At 39.9% G+C, this 18,949-nt stretch overlaps 2 protein-coding genes across 2 annotated transcripts; both read right to left on the bottom strand.

Moving 5' to 3' along the window:
* Positions 1 to 17: 17 nt before the first annotated feature.
* LOC121943042 (coatomer subunit beta'-like) lies at positions 18 to 14,884 on the bottom strand. Its single transcript, XM_042486411.2, has 22 exons — positions 14,769 to 14,884; positions 13,176 to 13,313; positions 12,948 to 13,034; positions 11,829 to 11,955; positions 11,054 to 11,202; positions 10,527 to 10,673; positions 9,903 to 10,002; positions 9,656 to 9,798; positions 8,835 to 9,034; positions 7,802 to 7,912; positions 7,560 to 7,648; positions 7,350 to 7,456; positions 7,126 to 7,269; positions 6,899 to 7,029; positions 6,513 to 6,720; positions 6,112 to 6,222; positions 4,601 to 4,815; positions 4,397 to 4,489; positions 3,961 to 4,141; positions 3,666 to 3,737; positions 1,842 to 2,876; positions 18 to 1,706 (listed from the first exon to the last, which is right to left on the bottom strand). Exons 1-22 carry the CDS (start codon positions 14,769 to 14,771, stop codon positions 1,617 to 1,619), a joined length of 3,681 nt encoding a protein of 1,226 aa, XP_042342345.2. The 5' UTR covers positions 14,772 to 14,884; the 3' UTR covers positions 18 to 1,616.
* A 1,550-nt stretch (positions 14,885 to 16,434) lies between these two features.
* LOC121943047 (retinol-binding protein 2-like) lies at positions 16,435 to 18,510 on the bottom strand. Its single transcript, XM_042486418.2, has 4 exons — positions 18,350 to 18,510; positions 17,195 to 17,373; positions 16,983 to 17,084; positions 16,435 to 16,623 (listed from the first exon to the last, which is right to left on the bottom strand). The coding sequence occupies exons 1-4, from the start codon at positions 18,420 to 18,422 to the stop codon at positions 16,570 to 16,572; spliced, it is 408 nt and encodes a 135-aa protein (XP_042342352.1). The 5' UTR covers positions 18,423 to 18,510; the 3' UTR covers positions 16,435 to 16,569.
* Positions 18,511 to 18,949: the final 439 nt, after the last annotated feature.

The raw sequence follows: 18,949 nt of genomic DNA, 5'->3' as shown, positions 1-18,949 counted from the left end.
TAACTTTAAGCCTGGGATAACATAGATGACTTTATTGGTTAAAATTTATTTAATTCAATTTCCAAGCCTGGATACATAGTACCATCCATCCTTTTTAAAAGAAGGGGAAAACACATCCCTTAAACAACAAATATAAGGCACTTGTAACAGAAACATACTGTAGATTGCATTAAAGTTCACCTGATAAGACTAAAAGCAGCAGTATGGGATAATACAAGCTGTGAGAGGTAAACATGCACCAAACTATTAGGACATCAACAACAGAGAGGTAATAAGGACACAGGATGTAACCAAAGTGTGGGCTGATTGTTGAATGCATACTATTTATAAAAACTGGCACTAATTTGGTGCAGGCAGACTTGTACTAGATGGTTGTTCAAAAATACTGCTCTGATTACCTCCAGCAGGAATGTTTTCACTTCAAAACTGAAGGCAGTATTTAAACCTGAAGAATTCTTCAAAAGCTTGGATAACACCCTGATCAACAGTTGTGTCACGCTGTATGAGGTATGAGGAAAAAAAAAGTAACTTCATACGTTTCATGTTACGCAGTCAACTAGTAAAGCATATGGCACAGAGAGATGAGAAACATTACCACTAAATATAGATTCTTATTGTAAACTAATGACACTTAAATTTGTGATGTGAAAGAAGTAAAACACAACCTTCACGGTGACAGTATTGATAAAAAATGTGTAGTGTAAAAATGGTAATAAACGTGAGCTTTTTTTAATCCCTTTTGAATTATGCCATGAACTACAATATAAAACATAATTTTGCAAGTCAAGAAAATCAAATTTTGTTGTAAAATTGTTGAAGAATAAGACATAATTCAAAAGACTACAGAAATTGCATAGGTGACATTAACTTCTAACAATACTTGTGTGTTTTCAACTGGAATGCATTTACACGAGCAATTGTGTCCTGCTCATTCTTTTGCTTCCTAGCTGATAAAATGACCCAGAGTTTCTGGATAAAACACAGCATACGAGATCCAGAGAGATAACGCTACAGTAGTTTGGGAAACATAGCTAAGTTACTCAGCATGCCTGTATATTGTGCAAGTAAAGAGATGTTGTTCACTAAGGTTTTGCACAAAACTAAATAGTACTATGACAAAAATCATATGTGTAACTCATAGCAGAATTTGGATGCAAAACAATATTTGTTTTGCCATTGACTACTGTACATTTTTTTCCAGCATAAGGTCCCATGGAGGATACCAGAAGGGGAGGGAATTTGCCTCTCAATTTCCCTTTAAGCACATCTGGGATCCTTTCAATTTGCCCTCGACTTTTACGACAGAGCGCCACTATATGTGTTTGGTCTCACAGGTCGGGTTTAAACACAGCCTGGACACGTCAGAACGGTTAATCAAGGCTGTAACTTAATTTGTGGTTAAACTTGTCTTCTTGGAGGTGTTATTTTGAACAATTTAGTTTTACAGTACCACAAATTTACAAAAAGCAGGTACATCTTTTTAAATAATATTTTCGTTCATAACCAAAAAAAAAAAAGAATTAAGCTTCAAGGCATTTCAGTGTGTCGAAAAACAGCCCTGTGCTCTTTGGTCACTGAAAAAATAGAAAAGTTTGGTTCGTGAAAGATTCTTCTTCCTATTCACTCAAAAAATCGTCATCCAGGTTGACATCTGTGGTGTCGATATCTTCCAGGTCAAAATTGTCCAGATCCAGATCATCCAGGGCCTAGAGGTGTGTGTGGGAAAGAAAGAGGGTTGTATTAAAGGACACACGGTGTTCTTTGACACATAAATTTATTCGAGTCCATTAACATGCCAATAGTATTAAGTGTTTGCCATAGAATTAAAAACTGATGTTTACCTCCTCATTTATCTCTGCTTCAAGATCCTCTGCAGGTTTCTTATCTCCCGCAGGACCTTCCTCCTCCTCCGCTGTGTTCCCCTCTGCGGGAGCTGCTGCTGGGGATACAACCTCTGGCTCAGCCTGCAGAGGCACAGCAGGCTCCAGGTTGTCCTCGGGCTTTACTGGGAGTGCCGTGGTTTGTTCCTCTTGTTCTGGTTCTTGTGCTGGAACTGGCTTCAGTGCTGGCATTGTATCTTCCAGTGGGCCCAGCAGTGGATCAAGGGCAAAATCTGTACAAGTTTGGGCTTGGACAGGCTCATCCAGCACTGGACTGGCTGTGTTTTCAAAGGAGATCAGCTCCTCCACTGCAGCTGGCACCGCTGTTTCTGAAACAAGTTCCTCTGTAACACGAGTCTCCTCTGCTTCTGTTTCTACAATAGTTGCTGCTTCTGAGGAGATGATACCTGTTTCCAGTTCTTCATTAACAGGCATTTCTCCAGTTGCTACGGACTCTGTTACATCAGTATCAACTAACAGACCAGTGCTAATGAAGGCATCTGTTGCCGGTGTCTCACTTGGTGTTTCTTCTGTTGCCATGATGGTTTCTGATGTTGTCTTGATTAGATATGTTTCAGATACACAGGAAGCAAGCTCGGCATCAGTAGCTGGAGAAATTTCCAGAACATTTGTCTCAACTGATGATGCAACATCTTCCACAGGACTGGGATGTACCATCGCAGGCTCCTCGGGGGCAATCTCTGAGGTGGACTCTACAATGTCTTCCTCGACAGAGACTAAAGGCTCGTCTGACGCAGGGACGGCGTCCTCCTCAGAAGACACAGATTCCGCTTTCTCTGGTTCAACATGCGCTTCTGTTACTGTGACAGGCAGAGGAGATGCTGCTGTTGGGATGGATTCTTCTCGTGTTGCGGAAACAGGATCAATTATGTCCTGCTGTAGTGGAACTGGTTCCTCCACCACTGCCGCTTCTGCAGATACAGCCTCAGTCACTGCTGCTACCATGACCACTTCATTAACGCTCTTCACCACTTCCTGTATAAAGAACAAGCAGAATTACAAATTTTGATACTCATTTATGAGTCTATATTTATACTATACTCTGTACATGCCCATACATACATTGAAACTGACCACATACTTTATGTAAGTAAAAGTACAATACGTGAATGTTAAAGGGACAGTTCACCCCAAAATAAAAAAATGCTAATTATCTCTCTTACCTGCAGTGCTATTTATCAATCTAGATTGTTTTGGAGATATCAGCCATAAAGATGTCTGCCTTCTACTAGATGTCAGTAGAAAAAACATAACATGAAACTGCTCACAACAAATTCTGTAGATTATCTTGAGTAACAAGGTCATGATTTCTGGAAAGAGACTTGTCTGTTGCATTTTTTAAATTATTATTTTTTTGGCACTTTAAGCATCACAAGTCGAGTGCCATCTAATTTCATTATATTGGAGAGAAGGCAGGCATCTCTACAGAGGATATCTCCCAACACTTGGCAATTTACACCAAAACAATCTAGACTGATATATAGCTCTATGGGTAAGAGGAAAAATATGTTCTTTTGATTTAGGGGTGAATTGTCCCTTTAAAATGCTCTATTACAACACATAAAAAAATGTGAGATACTAATGGACTCAGCATGGGTCAATGTAGCACCAATGCAAAACTGGGATAACTTAATCCAGTACCAATGGATTGTTTTGAGCCAGTGTTGGGTCTTTTTTGTTACTGTATCAAATTAACCCCGTATCCTGGGTGTTTTTCTGCCCATGGTTGCCAAAGTTGTAACAGCTTTCTCAATCGGTCCTCACCTCTGGCTCAGTGATCTCTCCTTTGGACACAAAACCTGCAGATTCGTCCAGAACATTTCGGTCCTCGTTTGGCTAAAGAATAGAGAGACGTGCAAAATGTAATCTCAAACATGATACTCAAGGTATGAACAGTTAATTCAACTGCTTCATGGATGTGCAAATTATGATTTAAGGGGACATATACAACAACTGGTTAAAAGACTGAATAAATTAACTTTAGTGTATTATCTGGGATAAAATCACCCCTCAATCTATTAAAAGTTTTTTAAGCATAGCTCCTCTAACTTCCACTGACCATGATGAGTGGGTATTCTGCAGCAGGCCTGACCCTGACGTGAGTCTCCTTCAGGTACTCCTCAGCCAGCAGGGCTTGCTGGAGGCCAGGGAACAGGTTGCTGTACTGGGAGGGGTCAGCCAGAGCATCTGCTGCCTTCTGGTTCACCTTGGAAAGACTCTCCTTCCACAGTTTCACCACCCTGGAAGAGAGGAAGTGTGTACAGTCGACAGTAATACATCATGTAAGTATAAGCACAGATGCAGACAATCCTGTTATTAAAAACTTGAAATATGATGTCCTATGGGAAACAAAAACAGGTATTAATTCAAAACTACAGGCAAACTAGTATATGTAAAGATTCAGGTACAGATATATGATTAATGTATGCACACAAACACAGGCTGGAGCACAACACCCAGGCATATGCTGTGCACTCAATAAAAAACAACTTTACCTCGACACATGGCTGGGCAGATATGTTCTCGCCAGAAATGCAGCCTCTGGCAGCCGATCTGTTTCGATGAGAAGGTCCAGACATTTGTCCAATCTGGGCAAATACAGAAGTGGTAATGGGCAAAAATAAATAAACTAATTTAGAAAAATATAAACAAGTTGATTAAAATCTGGATTTGAACATAGCTCCCTTCCTCCTGCTCACCTTCCCTGCAGGAAGTAAGTAAGAAAGGCGACGTTGGTCTTGCCATCCCTCTCTGCTCCCTCGGCCAGTTTTCCCACCATGTCGGCGTTGCCCGAGGCGGTGGCCAACAGCAATAATCCCCCGTAATCCTGAGCCTGGTGCAAACACTCCTGAGCCAAGCTAAACTGGCACTTTGTCGTTGCGAGCTCCGCCAACTGCTTCCATTTCTGCTCCGACTGTAGTACCCACATGTCGAGGTGCCAAAGAGACGGGAGAAAGGATTATCACAGGAGGAAAAGCATGAACCACAACAACAATACACTGTCAAGTATGGGAAGCCAGGGATGTGACTAAACATCACCCTGTGTGGTTAGCACTGTCACCTCACAACAAGAGGGTTCTGGGTTCAAACTTGCTGGTCGGCTTTGGCCGAGTTTGCATGTTCTCTCCAGGTTGTCTGGCTTTCTCCCACAGTCCAAAAACATGCAGGTTATGCTAAGTTTTGACTAGAAATGGCCCCGTAGATGTGAATACATGAGTATGTCTGTCTCAATGTGTCAGCCCCTACACATAGGAAAAAAACATCACCCAAAAAAAAAAAAAAAAACATTTTTAGAGGAAGAAAAAAAATCTAAAAACTAAATTAAAGACAAAGAAAATGACCAAAAAGCTTAAAAATCAACAAAAATTTGAAAGAAAGAAAATTCCCCCAAATTTGAACAGGACAGGGTGCTGTTGATGCACCCTGTTCTTCATCATTGTGATGCACAGATAACATGGATGACCTGCTTTCAGATAAAAAAAATGTGTGCAGTTGTGAAAGAGTTTAAAAAATTAGAAAGCAAAAATAAATATTAAAGCTCAACAAAAAAACACTTTGCCGTCTCACTGTGAAGTGAAATGGCAGTAGTTCTCCAATGTTTGATTGAAAGCAGATGACACTAATTGTATCGTTTCTTGTTAGTATAAAATATCTGAGGACGTTTTGGTATAATTACTGTTACAACATATGACGATAAGAATGTAGTACATACTGTATAGAGTTACTGTTCAACCAGCCCCCCAGGAAAGTCGCTCAGCCTTACAGCTAATGATTTTTCGGTGGCGACACGTGGTATTGTGGCGAAAAAAATCCCCTGTGGCCTAGAAAGCATTTTCACTACAGACATCATTGTTACAGAGATGTCTATAAAAATGTACAGAGACGTCTATAAAAATGTTGACAAGGTCAATTATGACGTTTTCTGCCCTGAATTTTTGAGCCTTGGTGAATTTATATCTGTAAAACTTTCCACAAGCTGAGAAAAGTGATTGAAAAATCTGTGACGTCATTACAATGCAAAGTCTATGAGCCGAGTGGGACAGCAGGGTGAACACAACTGCACGGAAGTAAACCCAGAAGGTAGAAAAACTTTTTAGCAGCTCCATTGAATGAATAGGCGCCATCTTTGGTCAGCTGTCTAGGTATGATTAACATCTGTGGATACAGCTTTTGCCATCTTTCTTTGTGTGTACTGTGTGTTTGCTCTGACCTCTGCCTCCACGGCCAGTTGGTAGGCTATCTTGAGCTCTCCCAGCTGCAGGGCCAGTTCAAACTTGTGCTCCGGGTCGGTGGACACAGCCAGGGCCTGCTGTCTGAAGCCCTAAACAACAGAATAAACAGCTATGTAAAGTGCAGTGACAATCTGTAGATTAAATACGTGAAACTACGTGAAAGCAAAGTGGCAAAAGACACTGCGTGAGACGCAAAACCACTCCCATGATGAATATATATTAAAAGTGAAACATGCATGAATTCTGCCCTGAGATTTGACTCCATCTGGCTGCCTGATGTTCTGTAAATTATGCATTCCTCCAACAAGCCCTGAATTTATAGTCAGCTCAAGCAGAAAGAAAAGCCCAGAGCTTCACAAAAAGTTGAGGACAAACGTACCTGTTTCTCCAAAAACAGGGCTACCCTGGTTCTCTGCTCCTTGGGGATTGTGGGTAGCACCTTGTCGGCTGTGCTGAAGTCCCTCCTCATGACAGCTGTCTGATACTCCAACACTGACAGCAGCAGGGAATAGCCGATGACGTTCAGCTCCTTGTCTCCAAGGTACAGACGATCGTCTTTGGGGATGTAGCCCAGCAGATACATGGTCCTACACACCAGAAAGGCACTTCTTTAAGAATTTGTTATGGTGTTTCGAATTTACTGGGTAGAAATGGATGGCAAGAGAAAAGGGGACGGCTGTGGATGCAAAGGTGTACAGCTCAAAGGGTGTAATTGTGGTTAAATGCTGAGCTCTTTGCAAATGTGCATGAATACATGCGGTGTACCTGTCCAGGTGAGCAATGGTAATGATCTCTCCTCCAACATAGTAGTTTAGTCTGTTCAGAGAGCTGGTGTAGATGAAGCAGTCTCCCACCCAAACCCCTGTCTTCACCACCTCTGAGACCTCCCCCAGCACCTGGTGAGCGGGAAGCAACAAGACAATAATCATTTGAAACAAAATTGTCTTAAAATTGAAAGGTCCTGTGTGTAGGATTAACTACTTGTCTCGGACCTCGAAGGCGCCCTCTATCCCATCATCTGTTATCTCCTCCTTGGACTCCTGAGCCGCTGCCACTCTCTCTTGTAGGAAGCGTAGCACAAAGAAAGACTCATCTGTGCTGAGACACACGAGCTCCCCAGAGTCTGACCAGAAAATCTAAAGACAAAGACAAGATATTATTTGAGGGTATTAGACAGACTAATGAGGGTGTAAGAGCTGAAACAGTAAAGACCCACATGTTTAGGTTGGATCTCGATCCGGCGGATCAGCTCAGCACTCTCCCAGTCATAGAAGGCCAGGCCGCTGTTTGACCTCACTCCAAGTAAGAAGCCACCAAAGATACCTGTGGGACAGATGGACACCAAGCATTAACTGTATATGCGTACTGTATCCACATAACAAAAAACACTCATGCCAATGGGGAAAAAAAAGAAAATAAAGCTCACCTTCAGCCCCAAAGTCAGGTTTAAAAGCCTTCTTCTCTTTGAAGTTCTTGAATATTTTGACCATACTGCTGCCTTCCCTTGTGGCATACCTATAAAAAATAATTTAAACACTTAATTATTTACTTTCTGGTGAGACTTAGTTAAGAAGAACATTGCCATGCTCATGCTGGTTTCAATCTTTCAATCTCATCTAACTCAGCAAGACAGCAAATAAGATTTAAACTGCCACAATATGGACTTACTGAGAGGAGTCATGGGCCCAGACAAACTCCTGAGCTGAGCCGAAGCTCTTGTTCCTCAGGGCCATGGCGGTGTAGATGATATACTCCCCATCTCCACACACCACTACAAATCTGCATATACACAAAAACACATACATATATGGAAAAACCTCAACTATTGATGATACACACTTTTTTAAACAGTGTCCTGGACAGTTTCTCTGTAGTTACACACAAACATAAAAGTACAGGCCAGACATATTCATATATAAAATATATATAAACATTTGCAATAATATCATTAATAATGATAATGATAATAATAATAATAATAATAATAATAATAATAATAATAATAATAATAATAATAATAATAACCGTAGAAACTATTATTAATAAAAAAAGTAATACAAAGATACTTTCACAATCAAACATTATCATTTTCATTCAGTAATATTCACATTGCTTTTTTTAAACTTCAGTAACTCTCAGATAAGTCAACGTGGTGATGAATATTAACAGTGTTACAGTGCTGGTTTGTAAAGTCTCAGAAGTAACTGCCAAGTTAAAATTGTCAAAGTCTAACAAGGACTTTACACGATACAGCAACGAACACATTTTAGTACTGGGAAAAGGAAATTTAGAAAACCCACAATTTTACTGTGTACCTCTTACAATATGTGTGTATGCATGTATGTGTGTGTGTGTGTGTGTGTGGGTGTGTGTGCGTGTGTGTATGTATGCATGTATGTATTTATGTATGTGTAGGATGAGTCAAGTTTCCTATGATTTGCTTTGGGGTTTGTCAGGGTTCATTATACATAATGACCCTGAATTTCACACATTTAAAAATAATTCTATTAGTTCTTCTGAGCAAATAGGATCACAACTGTGTCCATAGCAACAGTCTGCTTTTCAGAGATAACAGACCGTCGAATGAAGCAACTGACCAATCAGAATTCAGTATTTAACAAAGCTGTGTGATAATTATATATATATATATATATAAAACCTTTTATCACCACTTCTTCCACCCACAGCCCACCGCTCTCACCTCCCGTTGGGGCTGTGTTGGATGGTCTGGGGGAAGATCTCACAGCTGCCCATGTCTTTGACGCCCAGCGGCAGCCTCTCTCCGTCTCTGATCTCAGTGTCTCCCATGGCCTTCAGGTTGGCCTGCTGCACCTCGGAGTGGCGGGCCCACATGACCTTCCCGCTGGAGTCCATGGACATGGCCGGCTCCTCACGACCCATCTGAGACAGAGACGGAGAGGAAACAGTGGATGACGTGAAAGATTGTTTTTAATATAGCAGGTAAACAAATATTCCTTCAGCTTACACAGTGCAATTTGGGATATAATATAATCCAACTGAGGGTGGATTATGACTGCCCAAAGCTTTTACCGCAGATAGAGAGGTCTCGACCTCTATTTTCTCTAGGGATCTGTAGAGTTGTTTACAGTTTAAAATTGAACATTTTTGTTAACAAGACATTATTAAGATTATTTCATGAGTCAGTGGTTCATAGCCGCTGTCCTCAGGGCTCTGTTGACAAAAGAGGGGGTTGAATGACGGATGTTGAATGTAGCTAAAGAATAAAATTGAGAAAAACTACTGACACAAATAATAAAAAATGCATTATACATTATATTTTTAAATTTTCCGAAATGAATGGCTCAAATCATCCCACCCCTACGTGCTTACCAAGACCATCCTTGACCTTTTTATTCTTAAAAGTTAAGGTAATTTGTAAGTTTAGTCATCTATGGAGGAATGAGGGAAAACAGAGTATCGTGCTTAAAATGAAAATGTACCACTTGGGCAGTTTTTTGAGGGAGATAGTGCTTTGTATAAAACAAAAAAACCACAGCATACCTTGATGATGATGCTGCCTTCATCGTAGCCCAACGCCACACTGTTGGAGCCAGGCTGTCCACATATACACCACACCCTCTCCATGCCGTAGTTGAGCGTGTTCTCGAGTCTGTAGGTGTTGGAGTGCCACACTCGAACAGTGCCTGAGGGAAAAAGGCAGAGTGGTCAAATGGAAATAAAATGCTGTGAAGATTTTGAGCTGTGTTAGTGTAGCTTTAAAAACGATTCTTTGAAATACAAAACCTACCGTCCTCAGAGCCGGTGAGGATGATTGGCAGCTCTGGATGGAAACTGACGCAGGTCACATTCTGGTTGTGACCCTCCAGAGTCTGAACACAGGTTTTATTCTGGCAGATAAAGACACACAGCACATGCATTCTCCATTTTGTTTTCTATTATCCTTTTTCTACTGGGAGCTGTCTAACACTTGGATGATGCACAAGGACTGAGTTGGCTCTTCACACGGAAACATTTAAATTAGACAGTTACTTGGAGAATGCCTGGGACTTTAGGCTTATTGCAGATCTTTTCAGTGTATATTTTTCATATATGTTATTTAAAAGCACAATAAAGTATGATAAGTGTAACTGACACTTTTTTTCTGTATGTGCATGTTTTATAAAATAGCATGTCTGACACAAAGATTAATATTCTGTGAAATATTCTGTGTTTATTACCTTTATTTTGTTACTGTGCAGCATTTTTAAACAGTTTCTTTTATTATATTGCTTTTGGGATTTCAAGCCTCTGTATTGCTTTGTTTGCCAAAGCAATAATAATCATTATTATTATTATTATACCTAGTAATACACAGTAACTGCTACACTGCTACAGAATACTGAGATAAATAAGTCTAGTGGTTACGTGTTACCTGATAATCCCAGATCTTGACCAGGCGGTCATCAGCCCCTGATATGAGGTAGGGCTTGTCTCCTCCGCTGTAGTAGTCAATACAGTTCACACCCTTCTCGTGGCCCTCCAGAGTGAAGTTGGGAGTCTTGGAGCCGAGCTGCCACACCTGCAGCAGGCGGAAAAGAAACATGCAGAAAGACAGTGTGTATGGGAGCGTGTACGACAGTGAGCAACCCAGGACAGTTGGCATAGTAATACATAAGTAATAGGGTAATTTAAAGATATTTTGTGGTTCATTTTAAATAACTCTAAATATCACAGAGGTGGTGCGCTGTTAGTGGAAGTGTTGCTTAAAATTAAGACCACATCTCCCACGATCCCTGTTACCTCTGGCTGTGAAAAGCACGTTCCTCCTTTTTGTCACTTTTACCTTCATTTAAACTGGAAGAACAACCCTCATCTTCATCTGATGTTTGTGCCCTAAAGTCATCTTCTTTTGTGTGTTCTTACAAGCATTTGCATGTGTGTGTGTGAGTGTGTGTGTACCTTAATGGTTCTGTCCAAAGAGGCACTGGCAAACTGGTTGTTGTCTTTGGGGTTGATGACAATCTGCATGACGTAGTGAGTGTGTCCCTCAAACACCTGACTGCACGACCACTTTCTGTCCCAGTCCCACAGCTTGATCAACATGTCGTCTGAAAAAAGATATACATACCGTTAAACTTAATTATCTACATATATATTTACAAAGAAATGACCTGAAAAAAATGCTTAAAAATTATAATAATTCTGGAAAATATAATATAATTATGAATATAGTTCGCTGGACATTTTCCCCTAGCTTTTTAAAAATAGTCTTCTACATCTACTAATCTTTTTTTTTGCATCTTTTTTGCTTACCATGCTGATAATACTGTCTTCTTTGGTGCTCACGGTTTCACTAAAATTAACTGAATGATTGAATTGAAGAGACGCTAACGATGTCTGCAGCAAGTCCAAACTGACAAAAGTTTGAACATAAATACATATCGTATACGTAATCGAAGCCGCTGACTAAGGTTATCTCGAGCAGGTAGCCAACAGCCTGGTTTCATACATCCAAATAACCTCTATAAAAATGAACTGCATGCAACCACATCTGGCTTCTAATGAAGACAGGCCTGTATTTGTCAAAATGTGTTGCCACACCAATATTGATACATATGTGCTGAATATGCTGTACTTTTACTAGTTATAGTTGGAAATGGTGGGAGTTTCAGAGCCCATTTATGTAAAAAATTAGAGAAAACAAACATTTTTTTTGTGTATAGTTCTTTCGTACCACTGCTGGTGAGGATGTAGGGCTGTGTCGGGTGGACGACGATACAGCGGATGTAGTCAGAGTGAGCCTCAAACATGTGAACTCGCTCCAGCGTGTTGTAATTGAACACACGGATCTGCATATCATCCTGGGGACAGACACGGAAAGTGACAAAAATGTTTAGCCCTGAACAAAACTGAAAAACACAGATTCATCTAGCTGAAGTCACCGCCTCCAAAGAGGAGCAGGACTGCTTAATGCACTGCCTATGAATAAAAAAAACACTGGGTCACCAAATCAGCCCGAAACAGTTGGTTTTTTTGAGAAAGAACAAGCTCTGGTCTGACCTTAAAACTCTCAAATGGATCGTTAGTTGTGCAAAATGATGTGTGTGACATTTAAAACTGCAAAGGATACACATACAGTACAAGACCAGTGACATTATAGTAACTTGTCTTGGATGTGAGTGGTGGACCTTTGGGCTCTGGGTAAAATTAAGTCTGTGCTACATTCACCCAAATTACGAAATCCAACTGTTTTTGTAAATTTAAGAGTTGAAAAATATTTCCTCTGCAAAAATGGCTCTTTGTTCCAAGGGAAATAATAAAACAACTGAACTGTCCTGGGCTACTGAAAATGGATCAAATTAGCTCAAAATGCTCATCACAAGTTCATTTAAAACTTGACTTCTTATCAAAGGAAAGGAAAGGTAATTGATAAACACTGTAACTTTAAAGGTCCAGCGTGTAGGATTTAGTGGCATTTAGCGGGGAGGTTGCAGATTTCAAACCAACTGAAACTTTGCCCCGTGTGCCAAGCGTGTAGGAGATCTAAAGTTGCTGACATGAAAACACAAATAACCAGCCAGCATTTGTTTTGTCCCTTCTGGGCTACTGTAAAAACATAACAAGGCAACATGGCGATCTCCCCTGACGAGGACTCGCTCTGTATGTCGGTATAAACAGCTCACTCTGAGGCAACAGAACACACAGATTTTTTTTTTTATTTTAGATGATTATACACTAAAGAAAACACACTTTCCATTATTTTATTTCATTTCTGCCAAATGTATTCCCCTAAATCCTACACACTGGACTTTTAATATATATATTTATACCCCAGTTGAGTCACAGTACTTACAGCTCCAGTAATAACCCAGTGTTTCCTGGCTACAAACTTGGCCACTCTGACAGGCAGGTCACACAGCTCAAAGGTTTTCACCATCATCTACACAAAAAGGAGCGATTAAACCAGATAAACACTGTACAGATTTTATTGACATCATAATAGGAATGAAGAAATATGAAGAGATTGTGAGTGTGTGAAAGAGTGTGTGATCAGAGGAGTGTGTAAGTGACCGATAGTGACCTGTGTCTCGTGGTTCCAGACCACCACAGTGCCGCTGTAGAGGCTCGCCACCATCCAGGGCTCAGTGGGGTGCAGGTCGGTGCTCTTCACCCTGTCTGACCGAGCAGTCAGCTTCCGCTTGATGTCTAACCGCAGAGGCTTAAGATAGAGGAGAAAAAATAGAAAGACTAATGATTGCACAAAAAATAAATTAATAAAATAATCAGGTCAAATAATCAGGTGACTTATAAGCTTCTCTCAACAATGGTCGATGTTTTTCCCCAGCAGATTGTAAAAAAAGCACAATAAGCTGCCTGTTTTTAACCTTTAAGTTGTCTTAGGGGTCAAAAATGACCTTCACAATGTTTAACAGCATAGGTAAAAAAAAGTGAAACATTGCCTGTGTTCATATTTCCATGAAAGCTGTACACCCAAAAGAGTAAAAATCTTGTCGTAGGGGTCATTTTTGATGCAGCAGTTACACACGCAGAAATATTTCTGCAAAATCCATACACACAAACTTACATACTGTCCTCATTGTGCAGTATAATAGAGAGATAGATAGATAGATAGATAGATATACTTTATTGATCTCAAAACTGAGAAATTGGGGTAATATACTATGTTGCTAAAGATTGTGATGGTTCCCCTTTAATAAAATGCATTCAAAACTACTTTTTGCACATTTTCTCTACTTTATTGAGCTACACAAGTAATATATCTTGCAAAAATATGTTTACACCTGCGCAGTACCTTATGCAATAATAATTATAACAATAAACGTGATAGGAAAACAAAAATGAAAGGTGTGCTGTGATAAAATCGAATGGATTCCACTGATTAAATGCAGTTTTTGTGCACTGTGAAGAGGGAAAACCAAGATATTCACAAAGTTTGTGATGAATCGCAGGCTGTTTCTTCATGCAAAATAGATTTGGGGTTTAAAGTTCAATCAAGTTGCTTTATTTTACAGGTTTAGTGAAGGCGGGTCATTTTTGACCCTTAGGACAAGTGGTGTGTACATAACATTAAGACAACAAAAAGGTTAACTATCATAGTCCATATGTCATGTAGACATTTCTAATTCATTGTCTTCCATGTTGTAATGTGGAAACATTTGTAATAAAAGGCTGCTTGCTCTTCTGTTTCAGGTTCTGCAGCTTGCTGTGGAGGGGGCGTGTCTGTTGATACTTCCCATTCCACATTTTATCTGCATGCCTGCTCCACAATGACTGGATCCTTTCAAGTCTAATCATGTCCGTGTAATGAGTGGACTTTTTATTTGTCTGCTTTTAATGGGATGAATGAACGCTGACAATTTCGAAATACACGAATCCAAAAAACTTTGTCAAAGAAAGTAAAATGTTGTCTAGTGCTACTTTTTGTTTTTGTTAAGTATTTGGAGTTTATGGTTTTTGTTTTTTTTTTGCAGTACCTACCTACTATACATATGCTGTCTGTTTTAAATGGAGTTTACAGCTTTGCAGGTAAGGTCAATGGATAGTGACTGCACGCACATGGTGCCGCGTCACACAGACAAAAAAAACGTCAAAAAGCATCAACAAGCAGAGATAGTTATGGTCAAACATGTTGACTGTGTTTTTGTCCTCCTACCATGTTTCCACGTCAGGGAGTCTTTGCTGTGCTGTCCACAAAAATGACCGGCTTCCCTGTTGCCCTCGTCGGGCTTCTGCTGAGAAACTCCGTGGATAAAGTTTTGCAACCAAATGCAAGAATGCAAACAGAATGACTTCCTGTATATATTTTCACAATAAAGCGCTTAGTTCTCTCAAACGTGAAACAAATTATATAAAACCAACTTAAAGTAACATTACAAAAATAACTAATAATGAGTAGTAGTAATAATAATAATAATCTTATTATTATTATTATTATTATTGTTATTATTTTATTATTCATAGTGGTAGTAGTATTAGCAGTAGTAGTATTGGTAGTGGTAGTAGTAGAAGTAGTTAGCAGTAGTGGTATTTGTAGTACAAGTATTAGTGGTAGCAGTAGCTTGTAGTAGTATTGCTAGTCGTAGTAGTAGTAGCAGTAATAGTGTTAGTAGTAGTAGTATATAGTAGGCGTAATAGTAGTAGTAGCAGTAGTAGTAGTAGTTGTTGTTGCTGGTTGTATTAATTTCCTGTGCTGTAATAATTACATTCAGAGCAATTATTAGAGCATAACAAAATATTATGCAAACAAAAATTTTGACTCCGATATCCAAAGGCTCTTAACTCAAGAATATAAATAATAGTTAGCCAATATGTTTCTTCATATAAACAAAAAATAAACAATAACATTGTCTGCATAAAGGTCAAACTGTTAATGTAAAAAGGAAAGCTAATGTGCAAGGGCACATGGGAGAGCTGGTTGTCTGGACATTATACACCAGCATTTATAAGCTATAGTAGATGCTTACATTTATATTTTGCAACAACAGTAAATTGTATTTTATTGCACAATTTGCATACCAAACTGTAATATATTTGTAATAACAGGTGTTGACCCAGTTTTTGTCTAGATATCTGAACATTTCTAGATAACCTTTTCTTTTATGGTTCTTGGCCATAAAAGCTGGCCTTAAGACTTTTATTTTGAAGAAAAAATGTTTGTTTTCCGGTTGAAAACTCTCTCTGCTGTTTTGACTTGACGCAGCTTGTTTTGGCGACGTGGATCCTGCAGCGCTTCCTGCGGGAGCAGCTCAAGATCCGGCAGAACATGTTGTACCTGTGAGCGCGAGCTACTTTACACTGCAAAAAATACACAAACTACACGACAGCAACCGGCCAGCTTTACTTACAGTTTAGCGAACCAAATGGGAATTATGACAACGGGTAACATGTTCTTTTTGGGTTTTTTTGTATGATGTAAACCTTTCAGAGAATTTTATATTGAAGTTGAAACTTTAACTAGTTTTGTTTTTGACACTTTTTTTGTAGTGCATCATCAGCGCCCTCCTCTTCATAGTAGAAATATTCTGAACATATTTAAGAGAAATCTTTAAGTGCAAAGGTAAATTCCCAAAACTTGTATAACTATATTTAATGTATGCATGCCTAATCTTAAATATCAATAGCCAATATGTAGCCTGTATTTGTATTTAATTTATTATTATTTTTTAATCTCATTTATTTATTTTTTTAAATTCAATTTTCTTTTATCTGTATGAATGTCTGTAATGACAGGAGTGTTTTTAGTACTTATAATGGAAAAGTATAGACAGGAACTGAAAGAAGCTGGACCTTAATATGGAAAAAAATAATACTACTTGCTCTACAATTGTCTGACATATTTTAATTAAAAAACATAATTAAAAGATATTAAATCAAGCCATTACAGGTTTTCACAATTACATTATAAATAGGCAGAAACATGCAGAAACACACAATAGACAGTTTTAATCTCCATCTTATTGGGCCTTCTTAAATACTTGGTGGCAGATTTTGTCGAGCACAGTGATTTCCTGCAAAAGAAGAAACAGACCTTTAGACTGCGAGTCCAACATGATGCAACAGATGTATCTCTCAGTTACGCAATCAGGCATCATTATATCTATGTGTTTTAGATAGGGACTCATTATCTTTTTTTATTGTTATTGCGAAGATCTAATCTGAGCTAAGGGTTGGGAATGTATTTAATTAAGCACCATACGACAGACAGTGTTTTCTCTTTTAAATTGTGTTTACTTTGTAGTAAAGTGTGGCTAATTGAGAGACTGGATTTGCAAGCTACTGCTGTAGCTACAGCCAGTTTCCTGGCAGATATATCAACATTTTTATAACACTCCCATGATTTAGTAACAGGTGTCACACTTTCTCTCACCAGGTGTAGCAGGTCTCCCTCGATCCAATGTTTCCAGCCACGGTTTTCTTTCTCCCCTTTCTGAACACATATCAGCTTGTCCCCATCCCAGGTAACCAGAGTCTGATATCAGCACACAAGCATACAAAAAAACATTTTTTTGAAGGTTATTATTCAAAAGTGAGAGACTTTCTTAGTTCAATTCAGTGCAAAATCCAAGAAAGTAGTCCCACCTTGACCTTCCGGTTGTCCAGGCCCTTTGTGTGCTCCTCAAACTCCTCTCCCACGGTGAAGTTGACCTCGTAGTTTCTGAAGGTGCTCACAGTCTTCGTCTCAAACTTGTCTCCGTTCTGGACAATCACTTTCGTCTGATGCAGGTGGGAGGCTATCTTTCTGGTGGCAAAGTCGATATCTGCAAGCAAAAGGGATTAAAAGTCAGTGGTGGCAGCATGAATCATGTGGGGATGTTTTTGACACACTCAATTCTTATGTGCACAGACACACTAAAGCACACAACCACAGACACACATGAGACACTCCAGGCCACTTATTATGATTCCTCTCCTACTGGTCCATTTGACAGTCTCATTTACCCTTTAAAAATGACCTTGCCCCCGAGTCAAATGAGTTCCTCCGCCCCGTTAAGCGCCAGGGCCCCGAGATCCACACGCCCCGACCGTTTAGATATTCATATCCCATTTGCCTTAACGTAAAAATTCAATTTCTCCCCATCACTCTTACAGACGAGGCCCCTATATTTACCCATCTAAATAATATTTTTGACCCATTTCCATAAGGATGTCATTTTCCTATCCGCTCGATGGAAATGAGGTGGAGGCATTCAGGATTTCCCCGGATTTTGCGCGAGCTGAGTGTACCGGGGTTGTTTTATGAATTGCAGATAGAGTCGTGAATAATGAAAGTGTTTCTGGGCCTGATCAATGGCGCGCCAAAAGGAGGAGAGAGAAAGATGCTCTCTGTCTCTATTTCTCTGTCTCTCTCTCTCTTTTATGACGAGCTGCCCCGCTGCCTGATCCAGGGTCGAATCTGTCTTCCTTTTCTCCTGATCGGGAGGATGGAAAATCAGAATGGAGTGAATCAATATTTATTTGGCGCTGTAACAGACGGCAAGCGCTCACAGAGTGGAGGTTAACTTGGCCTGACAGCGGCTCAATGAGGAAATGAAGCAGTGCCACAGCATTCCTCTTTTTTCCTCTCTCTCCTCCTCCTAACGCTGTTCTATCACTCTTTCTGTCACATGTGTCCCACATTTTTAGCTCCCTACTTGGCTGCATCTTTAAATGCAAAGTTTTAATTGATTTTGATGGTTACCATGCCACAATCTCCCTTTTCATACAGTTTAGCATTAAGGAAAACGCGCAACTTACCAAGGGCCTTCATGACATCCTCAAAATTGTCGTTGGTCACCATCTCCCAACGTCCATTGTAGTCTGCAGGCATTTTTGTTTGAAATGGAGGTAGTGGTTTGCCTTTAGGTGTGCTTGTCACAGTGTGAGAGCGAGAGTCTAAGCCCAGCCCTTTAAATACACTGCGTCTGTGTGTGCGTGTGTGTGTGTGTGTGTGTGTGTGTGTGTGTACTAAAGGACAGGGTCCGGCTGATAATTCTTTCAGGACAGCGTGTGCGTATGTTTGCATGCTAACAAGTTCAGGTTGTGTATTGTCAACAGTCTCCTTCATTACACTTGCACATGCAACGTCTTCATACCTGCAAGATAATTTGTGCACCTGTGTCTGTGTATTGTGTGTGTGCAGACTGGCTGCACTTAAAGAGTCCGCTGTACTTTTCTTCAATCCCCTCCCAACAAAGCCAGCTCTGGCAATTACTTGTTCTAATGTACTGGAATGGATGGAAGATGGAGGGAAGCAAGGACAGAAACGAGCTCTGATTACCTCAGCTGCCCTGAAGTTCATTTCTTGCGTCTTTTTTGGGGCCTGCAGTAGAAAGATTTCTCTCTGGTTTCATATCA

Source organism: Plectropomus leopardus, chromosome 6, assembly GCF_026936395.1.
Source record: "Plectropomus leopardus strain MGB_pleo_1.0 chromosome 6, ASM2693639v1, whole genome shotgun sequence".
NCBI lineage: Eukaryota > Metazoa > Chordata > Actinopteri > Perciformes > Serranidae > Plectropomus > Plectropomus leopardus.
The sequence above is the reverse complement of the archived record's forward strand: the minus strand, read 5'-3'. Positions and strand labels throughout refer to the sequence as shown.